The sequence below is a fragment of the Caretta caretta genome, chromosome 1 (genome assembly GCF_965140235.1).
Source record: "Caretta caretta isolate rCarCar2 chromosome 1, rCarCar1.hap1, whole genome shotgun sequence".
NCBI lineage: Eukaryota > Metazoa > Chordata > Testudines > Cheloniidae > Caretta > Caretta caretta.
Genome location: NC_134206.1, coordinates 255,192,886 through 255,211,143, shown reverse-complemented (window position 1 = coordinate 255,211,143; position 18,258 = coordinate 255,192,886). Strand labels below are relative to the sequence as shown.

Genomic DNA, 18,258 nt, shown 5'->3' with positions numbered 1-18,258 from the left:
AATGGCCCAAGAGTCAAAGATGTTAACATGACCCTGTCCCTATACAACATTAAACATGATTCATGGTTTTGAGTACAGAGACCTCGCCCTGCTTAGCCCCATGGAATCAACCACTACTAAAGCGTTTTAAACTTTTAGAAAAAAGAAGAAAAAGCAGTGAAAGCATTTGAAATGTAATGCATTAAAGGAAGCATTTCTTCATTCCCTTTAGCTGTAGAGTTTTTAGCAAACCCCAGCCCGACAGTCTTTGAGATGGCATTAAAGATGTAATAACTGTCGGGGGGGGGGGGGGAGAGAAAAAGATAGTTGAAATGGGCTGAAGTTGCTGTTGTTGTTAAAGTCCAATCCTGATCCCTTTCAAAACAAAACAAGAAAAACATATACGAGGGGAGAGAAAAGCACAGTGAAGACAAAGTGCAGCTTCTGTCTCTGGTGCTCAGTCTTGCTTGTAATCTCACTCCTGAAGAAACCCGGAGCACACAGTCCTATCTATTACTCCCAGATCTGGCAAGCTGTTCCAGTGTTGGGCTGTTTAAGGCATTGCTTTTATCTGCCTCTCTGGTCATGGGCTCGCAACAGGGTTGTGAAAGATACAATCTTAGCCAGCTAAGCCAGACTCATTTTAGAAGGCAAAAAGAGAAGAAAGAAAAGAAATAAGGTGGGGAAAGGAAAATGATATTCAAGGGAGGGCATGACAGCTACAACCCAAGTCTCACATCCCTACAGACGTTTGGGATTTAGCCTGGTAGAGGTGGTGATGTCAGCTGTGTCCCTCTCTTTGGTTCAGTGTGGTCAGGGCATCTGTCAGGATCAGGTCAATGAAGGCCCAGTGGTGTCAGGGTGGGTTCCAGGAGAAGATTGGGGTGGCAACCATGATGGTTGAGCTCACTCCTTTCAGTTCACCTGTCTCCAGCCTTCGTGTTTTGATACTTTCCCCCCTCCTTGTCTCTTTTTTAATGAGCTGAAAGGGGTGACAGGAATAATAGCTCATCCCCTCATCATTGTGTTTGCTATTTAGGCCTGCTTGCTGACACACCAATTTTGGTCCATTCATTTCCAATTCCATTCTCTTGTTTAGTGGTCATGATTTCAACACCGTTCTTGGGTGGTTTCAGTAGACCTTTTTGTCTGGACTCATTTATTCTGTCTTCTTTTTATACCTTTTTCCAAAGAATTTTATAGAACAGTCTGAATTGGACTTTTGTTACCCTGGACATCTTAGAGTGTAGGCCTCTGCACAACAACTCCTCCTGATGGCAGCATGACTCCTCCTGCCATGACTGTGCTCTCTCTCTGGGGCAGATAATGTCAGTTCGACCAGCACTGCATTTCCGCTCAGCGGTGCATTAAGCAGGGTCCTAGGACAGCATGCTGTATATGGTAGCAGCTCCTTGTCCCTGCCCTCACTCCTCCAAACTCACATATTTTCAACCATGTGATGTCCACTTGACAAGGCTTCTTCAGCTTCCTTGTAAGGACACGCAGGGGCATGCCATGGAGCTGTCACCCACTCTACTGCAACCCACCTTTGGGGGGTCTTTTTGCTTCTTGCTCCCCTTTGCAGGGAAGCACGAGGCTCAAAGCCAACAACAGATTTTCTGGTGGTCAGTGGTAAGCCTTGGCTTTCTTATGTTATTCTATGGTGCAGTCTCCTTTTGCGGAAGGTTTACACCCACAATTGGTCAAGTCAGTCCATAATTTAGGAATGTTGTTGGATTCCTTGCTGAGGCTAAGCTGTCATATCTGAGCATCCACGAGTAATGCTTTTTACCATCTCCAGTTGGCTAGGAGATTATCCCTTGCTGGTGGTGACGACCTTGTCTCAGTTATTCCTGCCTTTAGCACTGTGATGTATCTGGTAACGGTTCTGTTCAATATCTTCATCAACGATTTAGATAATGGCATTGAGAGTACACTTATAAAGTTTGTGGATGATGCCAAACTGGGAGGGGTTGCAAGTGCTTTGGAAGATAGGATTAAAACTCAAAATGATCTGGATAAACTGGAAAAATGGTCTGAAGTAAATAGGATGAAATTCAATAAGGACAAATGCAAAGTACTCCACTTAGGAAGGAATAATCAGTTGCACACATACAAAATGGGAAATGACTGCCTAGGAAGAAGTACTGTGGAAAGGGATCTGGGGGTCATAGTGGATCACAAGCTAAATATGAGTCAACAGTGTAATGCTGTTGCAAAAAAAGCAAACATAATTCTGGGATGTATTAGCAGGAGTATTGTAAGCAAGACATGTGAAATAATTCTTCCGCTCTACTCTGCGCTGATTAGGCCTCAGCTGGAGTATTGTGTCCAGTTCTGGGCACCACATTTCAGGAAAGATGTGGACAAATTGGAGAAAGTCCAGAGAAAAGCAACAAAAATGATTAAGCGTCTAGAAAACATGACCTATGCGGGAAGATTGAAAAAATTGGGTTTATTTAGTCTGGAGAAGAGAAGACTGAGAGGGGACATGATAACAGTTTTCAAGTACATAAAAGGTTGTTTCAAGGAGGAGGGAGAAAAATTGTTCTTATTAACCTCTGAGGATAGGACAAGAAGCAATGGGCTTAAATTGCAGCAAGGGCGGTTTAGGCTGGACATTAGGAAAAACTTCCTAACTGTCAGGGTGGTTAAGCACTGGAATAAATTGCCTAGTGAGGTGGCAGAATCTCCATCATTGGGGATTTTTAAGAGCAGATTGGACAAACACCTGTCAGGGGTGGTCTAGATAATACTTAGTCCTGCCTTGAGTGCAGGGCACTGGACTAGATGACTTCTCGAGGTCCCTTCCAATTCTATGATTCTATGCAGGCTGACAGGAGGATTGGAAACTTCACCTACACACACAGCATGCCGGCTTCCATAGTTCTTTACTGCAAACAGGCCCAACTATGCCAGTTAGATACCAATCTACATTCTTGTTATGGTAATTCTCCCTGAAGTAGTACACAGTGCCTTTTAATCTGGGGAATTTGCTGTGTGTCAGACTCCTGGTTCTTCCAAAAGAATTTGGAGTGACATGGGAACAGAGAAAACTGTCATCAAAGACTCAAAAAGCAGCAGTGGGGTTGTAGGACTTAGAATAAAGAAGCCAGCTCGTCAGATGCCCCTCACAAAACATGTCCTGAGTGAATAAGCAAAAGCTACAGGAGAAAGAAGTGAAGACAAAACAAAGTCCACAAAGCAAGTTCTTCCCTCTGCACTGAAGAGGGATGAAGACTATGTTACAGCTCTTACTAACTATGTCATCAACAATATGATAAACCCATTTGACCCTGAGTCACATCCAGAGGTGCTTATCAACGTATCTATTAGACTTCATGTAACAATGGATGTACAAGAGTCTCTACTGAAAATAGTAGATGCTGGTGAAAAACAAATGGAGAGATTTAGGAGAGGTACACTTGATTCTGATGGGTCATGTAGTTTCTTCAGCCCAGGCAGGAAAACTGGTATCAAAACATTTGCTAATATGGCCAAGAAGACCAAATTTAAGTCTGGCAAAGGAGGGACACTCACAGCAGCTATAAGTGCAGAAACTGTTTCCCACAGAGCCCTATCTTTAGCAAGAGGCAGAGATGATGTTTCAATGGCAATTGTTCTTAGTCACCCAATAAGACCTGTGCCTATGTTCCTCTTTCATGCTGATGAAACAATGAGAACAGACAAAGCTGAATTAGTGCATCAGCTGGAAGCTCAAGCTGAAAGAATCCATGAGCTAAGAGCATGCAACAAAGAAACCACTGTATACATCAGAGATGCCATGGCTGTCATACAACGATGTCTGGAGACAAATAAATTCCACACATTCAGTGAACTGGCTGCTGAGTTCTTGAGGAAGGCCCTGGGATTTCACAAAGCTAATTCTGTAATTGAAGTCTTTGAGAGATATGACAACAGTAACACTATTAAAACTGCAGAAAGACAGCGCTGGACAGGATCTAAGGTTGGACGCAAGAAATACCAGGTGATTGGTGGATGCCCTGTGCCTCCCTGGAAAAAGTTTCTAAACATGACATTTTACAAACATTGTAAAATTCCTCTATGAATACATGGTTCAAAATGCACCTAAGTGTGTAGGCGCATACCCAACACAAACACTCCTTCTTGCTGGAGACTTTTCCAGTGGTGAGGTAGCAAAGTCCATCACCAATAGAGATGTTGAAGAAGCCCAAGCCGTGTACAATACTCAAGAGAAAGTGGACACAAGGATGCTTCTGCATGCTATATGTGCCAATATGGCTTTTGAGTCTCTTAGTGTCAAAGGAACCATAGCAATTAGGTCAACTGATACAGAGGTTTTGGTCCTGCTGTTCACAACTTTCCATAAATGGAACACATAGATAGCATGTGGATTGAAACCAGACACCATTACAAGCATGACTGACTAGTGTCACTTCATATCTGTGCATGCAGTTTGTGACACACTCATACACTCCTGAATTCTGCAATATACTTCTTGCTGTACCTGCATTGATAGGATGCATCTATGTCATCTCTATTTGGGATTCAGGGGAAAAATCTGTGTTTAGTTTGTCAAAACAAAGGGAGCTTACCTCATCAGAGATCTTGCCAAACTGGGAGAGTGTGACTGACAAGCCACAATTTCTGCAACAAGGAAGTTGGTAGCAGTGCTGTATGACCAGTGTGAGAAAGGAGACCCACATTGCTTTTGGCTCAATGTAGCCATCAGAAAGGACACGGCATCGGCCAAACTCCCACCACACGACCACAGTTTTGAAGAGCAGGTCAAAAGAGCATCTTGGCAGACAAAGATTTGGACGTCTTCACACACACAGGTAAACCAGATATTGGATCATCATTGCAACATGGATGGGCAAATGTGGATGATGAGCTAATTCTTGTATTCTTCAAGGGCCAGTGGCATTTGAGCTTCTACAAGACCTTATCTGTGCCTGTAACAGTAGGCGTCACCGCACAATCAACTGTCTGTAGTCAGAACAATCTTCCCTGCACAGAACTGTGTGTATGCAAAGGCAATGAAGACTGGGTAACCAATACACTCTTGACAGAAATCATAAGGAACAAGGTGATGATAATGATGTTGACTAGAGACGTCACCAGTGCTATTACAGTTCAATGATAACTGTACTAATTTATTAGATTTTGCTTTACTCTTTTGATTGTCGTGATGCTCTGAAATGCAAAGAAATCCATTTTTATGTCTTGAAATAATAACAGAAACAAAATGTGAATATTTCAAAGTGGCCATTTTAATGTGTTGATGGTGTAATTGTTTACCCCTCTTTCTATGATAATGGCACCATTTGACAGTTCCCCATCACATGTCATCTTAAGGTAGACATAATAAGCTTTCAAATTATGTATGATGTGATTGTGTGTAGAGAGAGTACATTAAGTTGCCCAAATTGGCGGTCACTGCTGCTCGCCCATAGAGGGGTATGTTTTTAAAGTGTTCAGACACATTGCACTCTAACTGCCCTATGTACACTCCATTGGTGCATTCTAAAAAGTCCCTAGGTCACGTTAATGCAAACTAGGTACTTTTTGGAACGTGCCAGCAGGGTCTACACAGCACAGCTGGGCGCTTTGCAGATCACATCCCTCTGGTGCGCTCTGCCACGCCATGTAGACAAGCCTCAGGAATCTTGGTTTCCATTTCAAATTCTGTAGGGGAATGTGCTCTAGTAGGCACAGACTCGTCTGCCTGTTCCCCCAAACTTGATCCCTTCTGTCCCATGCCCTCCAATGCAACCCTGTCCTAGTCCTGTGTCTTCCCCGCCCCAGCTCCTCATTCCAATCCCATTCTTCTCAACTAGCCAGTACCAGTCTCCACTCTTAAGGCATCTCATCTTACTCCCAATCTTCTTGCTCAGCAAGTCCTAGGCCTGGTCTACTCTATAAAGTTAGTTTGGCTTAACTATGTCAGTCAGGGGTGTGTGAAAAGTCCACACCCCCTAAGCGGTGTAACAAAGCCGACCTAAATCCCCACGAAGACAGCGCTAGGGCAGGTGAATTAACTACATCAGTGGGAGAATCCCGCCTCTCTGTTTAGGTAGTGTCTATAGTGAAGCCCTACAGAGGTGCAGCTGTGCCACTGCAGCATTTTAAGAGTAGACAAGCCCTCAGTCTCACCCCTCTGGACTCCCTGCACCAGTTTCAGTCTCCTTGCTCATCTAATCCCCGTCTCTCCCCATTTCAACTCCCAATTTCCCCTCCCACCCACACCATCAACCTCCAGTCTCAGTCTCACGCATGTAGGCTCCTTGCCTTAATCTATTCCCCCTGCCCCATTCCAGGCCCCATCTGCATTTGAAACAGGCAGCTTCCTCTTTCATGATGCCTGGGCCCAGCAAGGTGGGCACTGAGAGCACAAGAGAGATAGTCTTTGATGTCGGCACTTCTCTGTTACCAGGATTTGGAGGGATAGCTCAGTGGTTTGAGCATTGGCCTGCTAAACCCAGGGTTGTGAGTTCAATCCTTGAGGGGGCCATTTAGGGATCTGGGGCAAAAATTGGGGATTGGTCCTGCTTTGAGCAGGGGGTTGGACTAGTTGACCTCCTGAGGTCCCTTCCAACCCTGATACTTTATGATTCTATCACCTGAAGCTATCTGGATTCCTGGGTAATCGGGAGGTTGTGATTAATCACCTGTGCAGTAACAGGCCAACAGAGGGCAGTGTGAATGAGGGTGAATTTGCTGCTGCTCCTTTCCTCCTGCTCAGAAGGGATATAGGTCACCAGAAAAGGAAGGTTCCAGGGCAGTTTGAAGGGATTAGGTCACAGAGGCAAGCTTTCTCATGGCCCCTGGGTGGAACACAGTGATTGGAGGCAGCTAGCAGAGTCTAACTGGAACCTGGCAGTGCCTTCAGGCCTGGCACCTAAGGTGCCTATAGCACTTGTCTGGCAAGTGGCACACAGACCACGCCACTAAGGATGATTTCAGGACAAAGGTTGGTACTGCAGAGTTGCCAAGACCTCCCAAGGGGTGGACAATTATAAGGTTTTCCATGCTGCTGTCAGCGTGACTCTTGCAGTTCGTAGAAGAAAGGTAAGCAGTTTCTGTCTTGTTATCCTCCATTATCTCCTAGGAGGTGCCATTGATATACACAATATACATTTCTTCATTTGGTATTTTGGAAGAATGTTTTCTGACTGTGTTAAAGGATGTTTGTGCACTTGTGCACATCGGTCTTAGGTGCTCGAGGTTTTCGACTTTTCCACCTACTCTCCAGAATAAGTCTCACTAACCCCTTCCCATCTTGGACAGTTTAACTGGGCTTTAGGAGTAAATAATTTTACATAGCCTCTGAAAAGAAAAGAAAAGAAAAGAAAAGAAAAGAAAAGGCCACAACAAGAAGTTACACTCCTGCCACTTTCAATAATATTTTCACCAGTACAATCAAGCTAATTAAGAAATGTCTGATAAATCCCCTCATTTAAAACACAGCTGAATGTCACTATCTCAGCATCTTCCCAGGAAGGTTTGGAGTCTTATATTATCTATTATTGTCACCACTTCAAATTCAGAGGGAAGCAGTAATGATCCCTCACTATTTATGGTCATGAAAGCTGCTTTTATCATGAAGCTTTCATTTTGTTTTGCACGACCGGCCTCAAGTACAAAAAGATACATTTACATTTTCTGAGCATGACTCAAAATGACTCTGAGCTTGACTCTGTCTTAAGCCCGGTCATGTGGTAAAATAAAAGTCAGTGTAAAAACTCTTGAGCCCTTTAAGGTGCTCTCCTCATCAGTACTCTACAAAGTTTTTGCATTCCAGAGGGTATCCATCTTCAGTGATGACTGGTAGTAGCTCCAGCAGAAATTGTTCTAGAAAAGCCAGAAGAGGTTCTCTCCATTCAGATATATTGGCAGGCTGAGGATACACATTTTGTGTGAAATTCAGCCCAGATCGAGGACCGAAGCCCTCAATGGTGCATAGATATTGTGCTGGCTCTCCACAAAGCAATGAATCTCTTATCTTCCACTATGGAGTATGCATTTCCACACATGGAAACTGTGGACAGAGCTTGAGGAATTCAGTAAGAAGTCTTCACCTTGTGTTGCACGCAGGCTATCAGCAACATCTCCCACACTCCTAATCCTGGTACATGCACGGGCCTGCCCAATGGGTGATTTTGTTATGGTGTTTGGCTAGTTGTGGAAGGGACAGAGGAGTTCTCTGAGCTTGATACAGAGCCCTATAAGTTGGGAATATACAGAATGGCTATTGCTTTCGAACAGAAGTGTTGTTAGGCTTTGTTAAAGTTTGTAAAGTGCTCCAAGATCTTTAATAAATTGTGCTATGTCAATGTTTACTATTTTCATTGGTCAGCATTACTCCGAGGCTTTGACACATTTGTTATGCTGGATTCTCCTTCTAGTTCAAAAATTGTCTGTCTTTCCAAACCCTGGAAATTGTTGCTCTGTGAGACTAGCAACTAGCTTGGTGAAGGAGGGTTAGCTTTTCTTGACATATCTAGGCCATTGACATAGAATAATAGGAATCAGAGATAGAAAGAAACCTAATTAGATCATCCATCCAGTCCTTCTCCCTTTAGAACTTATTTTCCAGGTTTCCTTGTGTTTATGACTAGCATTATGTTTTAAATGAATAAATGGAAATATGTGAGAGACCATATAACCATACAATGCTATCACATTTGCAATGACGATCTATTCCCTCAGGAAACAGACCTTGGATTCCAACTGCTTTTGAAAAAAAACTTATTGCAAATTTAGACGAGTCCTTAAAACTCAAATAAACAAACTGGAAAGTGACCTACCCGTGGTCCTCTCTGTGGGGGTAAACAGGTATCCTGTGTGTGACAGATGAAGAAGGCACATGAGGACTTCTCATGCAGGGCAGCTGTTGCGAGTTCTCAGCAGGTGAACCAGCAGCTGTTGTCACAGTGTATGTGAGTGACCATGTATAGGACTGCATAGCCCCTGCAGAACAAACAAAGTTGATATTCATAGTTAACATGAGCTGTAGTCCTTTGAAACAATCCATTTTGAAACAGCCAGTAAAGAGCAATCTAATAAGGTGATGCCTATGAAGAACATCAACCAAAGGAGGTGAATAAAAATGGCAATAGTGGAAGCAGTAAAACACCCATTTTTGAAGAACACTTCAAAAGGCACAAATAGGTGAGCGAGAATATCAGATACTGGGAGACAACCCAGACACAACTAGTATTTTTGAAAGACAGCAGGATGGGAATAATCAATGCAATGCTGTAATTTGTGCCTATAGACCTTTGGGCAGGGACTGTCTTTTTGATCAGTTTGTACAGCACCTAACACACTGGGGTCCTGGTCCATGACTAGGGCTCTTAGGCACTACAGTAATACAAATAGAAATATATAATATAATATAATTAATATAATATAATATACAAAATACAGGACAGGGCTTAGAGCTGGGAGAACAGCCCTAGCACAAAACATTCCATAGACATTATGGGCCAAATCCTGAGCCCCTCTCTGCAGCAGAATGGAGCTCCGTGCCGGCCTAACTTGATCCTCAGGATGATCAGGGCTGGTGTGGTAGGAAAAACAGTCAGGGCCCTTGTGGGCATAGAAGAGGGTTGGATTCAGGCAAATGAATTCCCTGCAGCCCGACTTGGCTTTCATCTACCCACCAATCTAAGTTCTTATGTGGTCCCCATCATTGTGGTATCAGATTGGCTCCCAAAATAATAACAAGTGCACACTTGGAGACGTTCCTCTCTCTTCCCACTAGTCAGCAGGGACCAGATGTTGTTGACTTTTAATGTGGTTCTATTCTAGGAAGGTTAAGGCAAAGAAGTGGGTTTTGCATTTTGCTCTGACGGTGCTGAAGTTTTTAGTCAGCCTGATCTCCTCCAGGTGGGAGCTCCAGATTTATGGGCCAGTTCTTGAGAAAACTTGTCCTCTCTACGTGACTCCCATTCTTGAGGTTGGTGGTTCCATAATTCTGGGGTAACATAGCTGTTGCGGATGAGGGCCAACATCTTGAATTTGACTCAGTATAGAACAGGGAGCCAATGAAGATAGCAGAATAAAGGTCACCAGGTGCTCTCAGCTCTCTTTCTCCAGCTAAAAAAGGGAATGGCCTAGAGTTTCAGGAGCTGACTTAGATTTTCCTTCAGCACCTCTAGGACTTTCTGTTTTGTCAAAGGACCTAATTCAGAGAGGCAAGTTACTGTGTTGTCAGCTCTGTGTTCATTGTATGGCTCTTGGTGAATGGAGAAGCAATCTCAGATGTGGGTGATTTTCTTCAGAAAGTCAGGCAGATAGTTCTTTGTAGTGGAAATTGCTCAATTCTGGGACTAAAGGGGGAGACACTGTTCTAAACAAGGTGATTCATAGACAAAATCTCCAGTAGGCTGTGACTTTATGGCTGCTGAGGTGGAGAAGAGGTGGGAGTACTTTGCATGTTTCATGCCTGAGAGTAAAAACAACAAGGAGTCTGGTGGCACCTTAAAGACTAACAGATTTACCCACGAAAGCTTATGCCCAAATAAATATGTTAGTCTTTAAGGTGTCACCGGACTCCTTGTTGTTTTTGTGGATACAGACTAACACGGGTACCCCCTGATACATGCCTGAGAGTAGGTTCACAAGAATTGCTTGTGCTAGAGCCTGTCTGCATTTGCTTCTGTTCTCCATCACTAACACTTGAATTTTCTTCCTTTCTACTCTTTCTGTTACAGGTTTGCAGAGAACCACTGAGATCTATGGGAGCAATGAGGAGGGTGCAGGCATTCCAATGCTAGAACATCAATGGTTGTGTTTAATGAGTGGTCACAGTGACTCAACAGACCCTCTATCCTACAGCAATTTGGTGGGGCAGCATTACCTGCAAGTGTGTTTTGGACTTGACTGGGTCCAGGCCATTACGTTACCTTCCTTTTTGTCTGGAAACCAGCCTGAAGGAAGTGACGGTCAGTCCAGCATAGGGGGCTGTTTCTTGTGTCCTCTATATCAGGTTAGGTTCCCCCTTTTAAGTGAGAGGAAATGATCTAGTAGTCACTGCTGGCCTCAAAAATCGATGAATCCATAGCCAAGTCCCATTCAAAATTCAGGTCCAAAGCATGACCTGCTCTGTGTGTAGAGCCAGATGTTACCTATGAGAAACTAAAAATGGAAAATGCGGCGAAGAGGTTTTAGGCCATTGCATTGGAGGGGTTGTCAATATGGCTGCTGAAATCTCCCAGGACGATCGTCAGAACATCTTCACCATGCCAGACAGCAGCACCTCAGGCTACTGCTCTAGGAAAGGCTTGCTTTCTGGGACGTCTGAAGACTGGCAGTTTGCATGTGGTGGACTTGTCTCTGGATTTGCAGAGCATCTGACTATTGAAAGATTTTGTATCAAGGAGGCCTCTCTTGCATTTGAGACTGGACTGGAAAAGGATGACTACTCACCCCTTCTCTCCCTTGTGGAGGGAATGCAGTAGCTTTCACAGAGTGATCTGCACATGAAGAGAGAGGGGAAGGAGTGGCTCAGATTTGGAAGGTCTCAATTTCCTGTCGGAGGAAGAAGAGTGCAGGGTACACGTGTGTATGTATGTGTTAAGGGAGGGCACCAATCAGAGCCCTTCCATACATTGTGGTAGGGCAAAAGGTAGGAGGAGAGGCAATTGAAGAGATTGTGATTGTTTCGATTTTTAAAACACCAGACACCAGAATCCCAATCCCACAGCTTTTATACAATCAATCCCATTGATTTCAATGGGCCGCAAGACTGGAATCCAGAAGACAGCCTTTTTTAGCTGCTGTACCCACTGAATTGAACCAAACTAAACATAAAACAGTAGTGGTTGAGTGATTTGACAACACTTTGTTTTTCTTTGTGATTTCAGCCTTTGGGGTTTGAATAAACATAGAAAGTTCTTTTACTTCATTTCACTTTATTTTTTACTTTTTTAAGACTGAGTACATTGTTGAAGACACGACAGCAAGAGGCCCTCTGTAGGAAGCACAATGTATAAATAGCTCTGCTAAAAGCCCAACAACAGCCTTGTCGTGCTTTCACACAGCAAAGCCAAAAATCCAAAGGAATTTCATTCACGGACCTGTGATTTGTACTACAAACCCTGACTGTACTTGGTGGTGTGTGTGTACTGCTGTGAATAGTCCCATATAGCCAGGCTGATTAGCTATTGTCCTGCCTCTTGTGCAGTCATTTATACCAGTGCAAAGTGAATGCAAAGTGGATGTAAAATGCTACCATTTCACAATGGTACACACATTCACACATGGTTTCACATTTTACAGCCACTTTGCACTGGATTGCAAAGGTGCATGGCAACACTGAAGCAAGCCCACAGATGTCAGTAGGAATCGCAATAGTAAATATTATACCTGGTAGTAAACAATACAATACCAGGTATAATATTTATGACAGACTTATGTCGGTATAACTACGTTGCTCAGGAGTGTAGAAAATCCACACCCCTGAGCAATGCAATTGTGCCGACCTAATCACCAGTGTAAATGGTGCTATGCTGATGGGAGGGATTCATAGCTACTGGCAACATAGCTACTGCCTCTTGGGGAGGTGGATTAACTACCGCGAGAGGAGAAGCTCTCCCGTCAGCGTAGGTAGTGTCTTCATTTCGTGCTGCAGTTGAATCGGTGCAGCTGTGCCACTGCATCACTGTGCATGCAGACAAGCCCTCAGTCGCCCCAAAATCAGGAGACTGGCTTAAAAATCAGATTTTTAAAAACCAGACATTTGGGGTTCTTTTCATTTGCTTTCTGGTGCTGGAGCCTTCAGGGTTTGCATCATCAAGCTTTTCTCTGCAACCACGAGGGCTAGAAACTTACCTTAATTTTTAAACAAAAAATAGCATTCTCATGAATCCAGGAGCTGGAGCTTTAAGTAAAAGCACCAAATATCATGAGACTCTTGATAAAATCATGAGAACTGGTAACACTCACTAAGAGTTTACAAGATCAGCCCCAGGGAGCATTACTTCCAAGTCAGCACCCTGAGGAATAGTGTACAGTACTATTGAAATGAACCTTCAATTCAAATATACAGTCCCTTGTAACTGAGAGGAAAACAGTGGAGGTGGCAATGACAAGGAGGTGGAGAAATGATTAGTTATCTATTAGCAAACATTTACAATGCAGAATTTCTGTAAACCAGTTCAGGTTCTTCTAACAGCAACTGCATTAGCAAATGAGTAATCCCAGGCTTTAAGAGAGGACTGCAGAGTCAACCATCACTTTTGTTACAATATTGTTGTAATTTGACCAATCATTAATCTGGCCTTTGTAATTTAGAAAGAATTAGGGCTAATTATCCTTTTAAACTTTCAGTAATTTAACAGATTTAAATTTAAATAAAACGTTAACTGGGCATGCCAGATGTTTTACACCAGAGCAATCTATATAGGATTTACCTTACTTTAGTTAGGTGTCATCTAATCGCAGTGATTTAATTTGCTGCTTTTGTGTTTGACCATTGAGTGCATGCAGGAAGTTTAAAAAGCAAGTTTAATAGTTAACTTTTATTGCCAGTGCCACAAGCAGCAAAGACTTAATGACACCTCAAATGGGGGAACTGCAAGCTATTGGCAACCAACCAGATTAGTTTTCTAGTTGTACAATGCATTTCCACACTGCTACATTTACCTAAATTAAAAAAAAAAAAATTAAAGAAAGGCAACACAGTAATTTTTAAATATATCGCAAGAGAATTGCTGGTTCGATCCACTTATCTGGAGAAAATACACAGAATTAGAAAACAAACAAAAGAAAATACATTGAGAATTTTACACTTTATCCCTCAAATCCTCACCTGGTATAAATATGCATAACTTCACTGAGCTGGAGTACTTACATTTTCAAATATTTTGATTTTTACTTTACATGCTGTGTAAGCACTAAGGCCTGGTCTGCACTTGAAAGCTTTATCAATACAACTATTCTGAGTAGTGGTGTGATTTTTTTTTTTTACTAACATAGTTGTACTAGTACAAGCCCTAGCATGGATTCAGTTAGACTGATATAAAGGTGAGACTGCACCTTAGCTATGTTGCTCAGGGCTGTGAAAAATGTTGTGCCCTGTACAATGTAGTCAGGTTGACCTAACCCCTACTGTACATGCAGCCTCTTGAGGGGATGAATTTTCTACAGCAGTGGAAAAATCCCTTCCTTTGCTGTAGCAAGTGTTTCTATTTCAGTGGTGTAGCTGCTGTGCCATTGTAGTGTACACCTACCCACCAGTATATCTTATTCCCCTTCCTGAACTGGAATAAACTTTAGGCTTTATAGCTAAAAATCAGCGTTTTTATACGGAATAACTGCATCCACACTAGGGGCATTTTGCTATTTTATCTATGCTAGTGTAGTTAATGAGGAAAACCTTTCTAGTGTAGACCAGCCCATAGAATCAAGAAAAACATGGATAAGAAGCATCTTTTACATTTTTATTAAAAAACCTCCCCTTTTTATTTTATCATCAACGTACATGAACTTTCCACACAAATGCCTTTTACATTTTTCACATGTCTGGAATATTATCTGCATCGACATCACCACCAGTTTTGGGTAATTTTTTTGATGTCCCCTCTAATGTTTTTAAAAACTTCCTATTATATTTTTCTACAAACTGCAGAATATACCCTCTATTAATTGATACCCTAGAACTATGGCAGGTTGATTAGCCAAGATGGTTTATAATATGTCCTCAGCACACACAAAGTAAAATACAACCAATTCCTGCAGCTGCAATGTTTCTGGTTCTGGATTACTTTACTTATATGAACTCTTATTCATATAAGTTGCGTTCTAGACAAAAATTAAGATAATGGTGATTAAAACAAAGTTGAGCTCAATGGCCAGAGAGAAGCAGCAGTTCTGCCAAACAAAAGAATATGGGGAGAAAATGGGGGAGGTGGGGGAGGAGGGGAAATGAAGAGCTGGTGAAAAAGGAGGACTGTAATGATCAAAGATGAACTGTAGCAGAAAGGTCTTCCATGGAGGTTTAGCTAAGACAGGCTGTGGTAGAAATGCTCAGGTGGGAGGGTTCCTTAGCCATAGTCCCTATGTTCATCCTGAGGCTTCACCCTAGCAGCCCTCAGCCTTCGAGGGCCATAGCAGGAGAGAGACAATCACTCAAGCACCCTAGTAAACATAATTAAAGTACAAATAAATTAACATAATGCCAGTGTGAGTCCCTTCCACGTTCCCCACTCTTACAACCTCAGACCATTCTCATTTTGTAGGTCTCTCCTTTGAGGGGCAGCACACAGTTACCTGCTTTTCAATTTCTTGTTACTGGGGGAGGTTTTCTGGCCTGTGTTACATAGGCGGCCCAACTAGATGATCACAATGGTCCCTTCTGGCCTTAAAATCTACGAATCAAATTATTCATAAAATCTGTGTCTCAAGTTTCTACTGGGGAGAGCACATAGCATGCTGCTTCATTCGAACAGTGTATTTTCTTTTGTGCTCACCAATGTTCCCTCTAATTTTTGACAGGCCAAGTGCGCAAAACATTTCTTCTGTGAAAATTTTTGAAGTAGAGTTCAAATTTGTGCGCCATGAGGCAAATGCATCCAAGCGAGTAAAATGCTTATACATTTAAAAAGTTTTAATTTGCAATTTGTGATAATAATAGTTTTACACCATGTTATTTTATAAATGTCGTTTTTAAATACTTAGAAAAAGGAAATTTAACCATTCTTCATGAAGCAGAAGTTAGTTTTAAGCATTACGCTTCATGATCTTTTTTATAGACAATCACGAGCATATATCAAGCACATATTAATCATGATCATTATCAGTCCATAAGCTTCTGCCAGTTGGTGTCCACTTTCACCTTTCATTCTATACACATGTCCGAAAAGATTTTGATAAACATATAATAAAGACAATTTAATAAGTATGCCATTATGTCAATTTGTATGGGTTTTCAGAAAGAGACATCATAAGTAAAAAAAGAAAAACAAGAGTTTGTGTTTTAAATTTAAAATTTTCCTAAACAATATCAATAAATCATTATCAGCCAAGAATAAGATATGTAATTACAAATACATTTTAATTTCCTTATTGGTCAAAATGTCAAAGACTGCTAAACTAACCTTACTGTTTTTCCCTGTGATCTTTTTCATTTGCCCATTCAATATAAACTCATATCTGAGAGAGCCTTAACTTTGTCACTCCATAGACTGAATCTCCAAGGGACTGTCTTCTGATCTTGTTCAGTTTACCTCGGGCAAGGTGAAATGCTTCAAGAGGTGTAAGGCCCCGTTTCTGGAGCAGCGTGGATAGTGAAGTCAGCTCCGACAAAACATCATTCAAAACTTCTAATGTTATTTGGTATTCCATGGTATTCAGCTTTTTGTGGCAGTATTTAGAAACTGGATCAGTATCTTTGTCTTGCTCAAAATATTCCAGAAGAGGATTATAGTTGCGAATAATTGCTCGAAGTGCGAAGTGCCTAGATAACCAGCACACTTCATTGAGTGCCCTGAAAGCCACTGACTCACATTCAGAAGCATCCACTATTTCCTGAAATTTGCATTTTCTCCTGGATGACCGACAGAACACCGTGTAGACAGTTCTCATTAAGGTTTGATGTCTCTTATCAGCTTGATCTCTTTCAATGCATCGGAAATCCCCAAGTCTTCCCGGTGTGCAACACAATGTTGCTGGACTAAGTATGGAATATCACATTTCAGATGAGCCGCCACGCCATTGAGTTTGCCCAACATCACGGAGGCACCATCAGATATGAACATCACCATTTTCATGAGCTCAAGTTGGTGTTTTTTATAGAACTCTTTGATTGCAGACACTATTGAAACAGCATCACACTCTTGCAATTGTAATAGTCCACCAAATGAAGTTTTATAGTCTGCAGAATTTATGGATCTATATTTAAAGTAGAGTATCAAGTGTCTGTTAATGGATATATCAGTGCTTTCACCAACAGCTAGAGTATGAAACATGCCGATGCTATTTCATGCATGAGGTCATTTTGGACAATGCAGTTGACAATTTCAAGAAATTCAAAAGCATAATTTTTACTTCTCCAGCTCGCTGGTATGCGCACATACTTTTCCATATGGTCATTAATATCCTGAACAGAAAGCATTGAGCTGTTAATTTTAATAGCTAACAACACACTGTCAATAAGTACCTTGATTTCTTCTGGGTTTGAGCGCTTGTGTTCAAGATTAATTTGCCTCCTCTGCTTTTCAGCAGGACTTTCAAGAATCATGCTAAGCAATCCGCTCCGTAAGGACAGGTTTTGTTTCTAAAGGGTAAGTCTTCACTACCCGCCAGATCGGAGGGTAGTGATCGATCTATCGGGGATCAATTTATTGTGTCTTGTCTAGACGCGATAAATCGATCCCCGAATCAATGCCTGTATGCCACCTCAGCAGGAGGAGTAAACGGAGTCGACGGCGGAGCCATCGCGGTAGACTCGCCGCCATGAGGACGGCCAGGTAAGTCGAACTAAGATACTTTGACTTCAGCTACGTGAATAGTGTAGCTGAAGTTGCGTATCTCAGTTTGAACGCCGCCCCCCCTCCCCCCCCCCCAGTATAGGCCAGGCCTAAGTCTTGTTATACCATCTATATGAGACTTACTTGACAGATGACGCTTTAAGAAATCCAACTTCCATAAATAGTTCCACATTCTTCCTGTTGAAAATTCTCCCGAAGCTCTGGCATCTCGACAATATAAATAAACCACTCCATTGTCCTCATTATATGTGAATATTTCACAAAGTTTAACAAGCATTATACTATGGGTACATTTTCCGGCGGGTAGTGATCAATCAGGGATCGATTTATCGCGTCTCATCTAGACATGATAAATCGATCCCTGAATCAACTCCTGTACTTCACCCTGGCAGGAGGAGTAAGCGGAGTTGACGGGGGAGCCACCGCGGTTGACTCGCTGCCATGAGGTCGGCCAGGTAAGTCGAACTAAGATACTTCGACTTCAGCTACATGAATAGCGTAGCTGAAGTTGCGTATCTTAGTTCAACCCCCACCCCCCCCACCCCCTGCCAGTGTAGCCCAGGCCTACATGACTTTGGTGTAACCGTCTCTATAGTCTCATCCAGCCATCCAGATTTAAATGAAGTCACTGTTCTTTTATGCTTTAGACCTCTAGATAGTGACATTTTTGGGATTGATTTTTTACCAGATTGGTTTATTTAAAATTAATACTTCTAAGAAATGGCTACTATTTCAATGTGCTTAACAGCGTAACTCGACAAAAGGGCAAATGGGAGATCATTCAGATCAGAATACCGGA

The 18,258-nt window shown here is 42.3% G+C and overlaps 1 protein-coding gene across 3 annotated transcripts in view; it reads right to left on the bottom strand.

Moving 5' to 3' along the window:
• Positions 1–18,258, bottom strand: part of RFX4 (regulatory factor X4) — a 132,413-nt gene that overhangs the window by 16,178 nt on the left and 97,977 nt on the right. For all 3 annotated transcript variants that reach the window (XM_048832236.2, XM_048832228.2, XM_075123406.1), the window contains exon 16: positions 8,772–8,934. In XM_048832236.2, the coding sequence (XP_048688193.1) occupies positions 8,772–8,934 (163 nt within the window). The remainder of the gene's footprint in view (positions 1–8,771; positions 8,935–18,258) is intronic.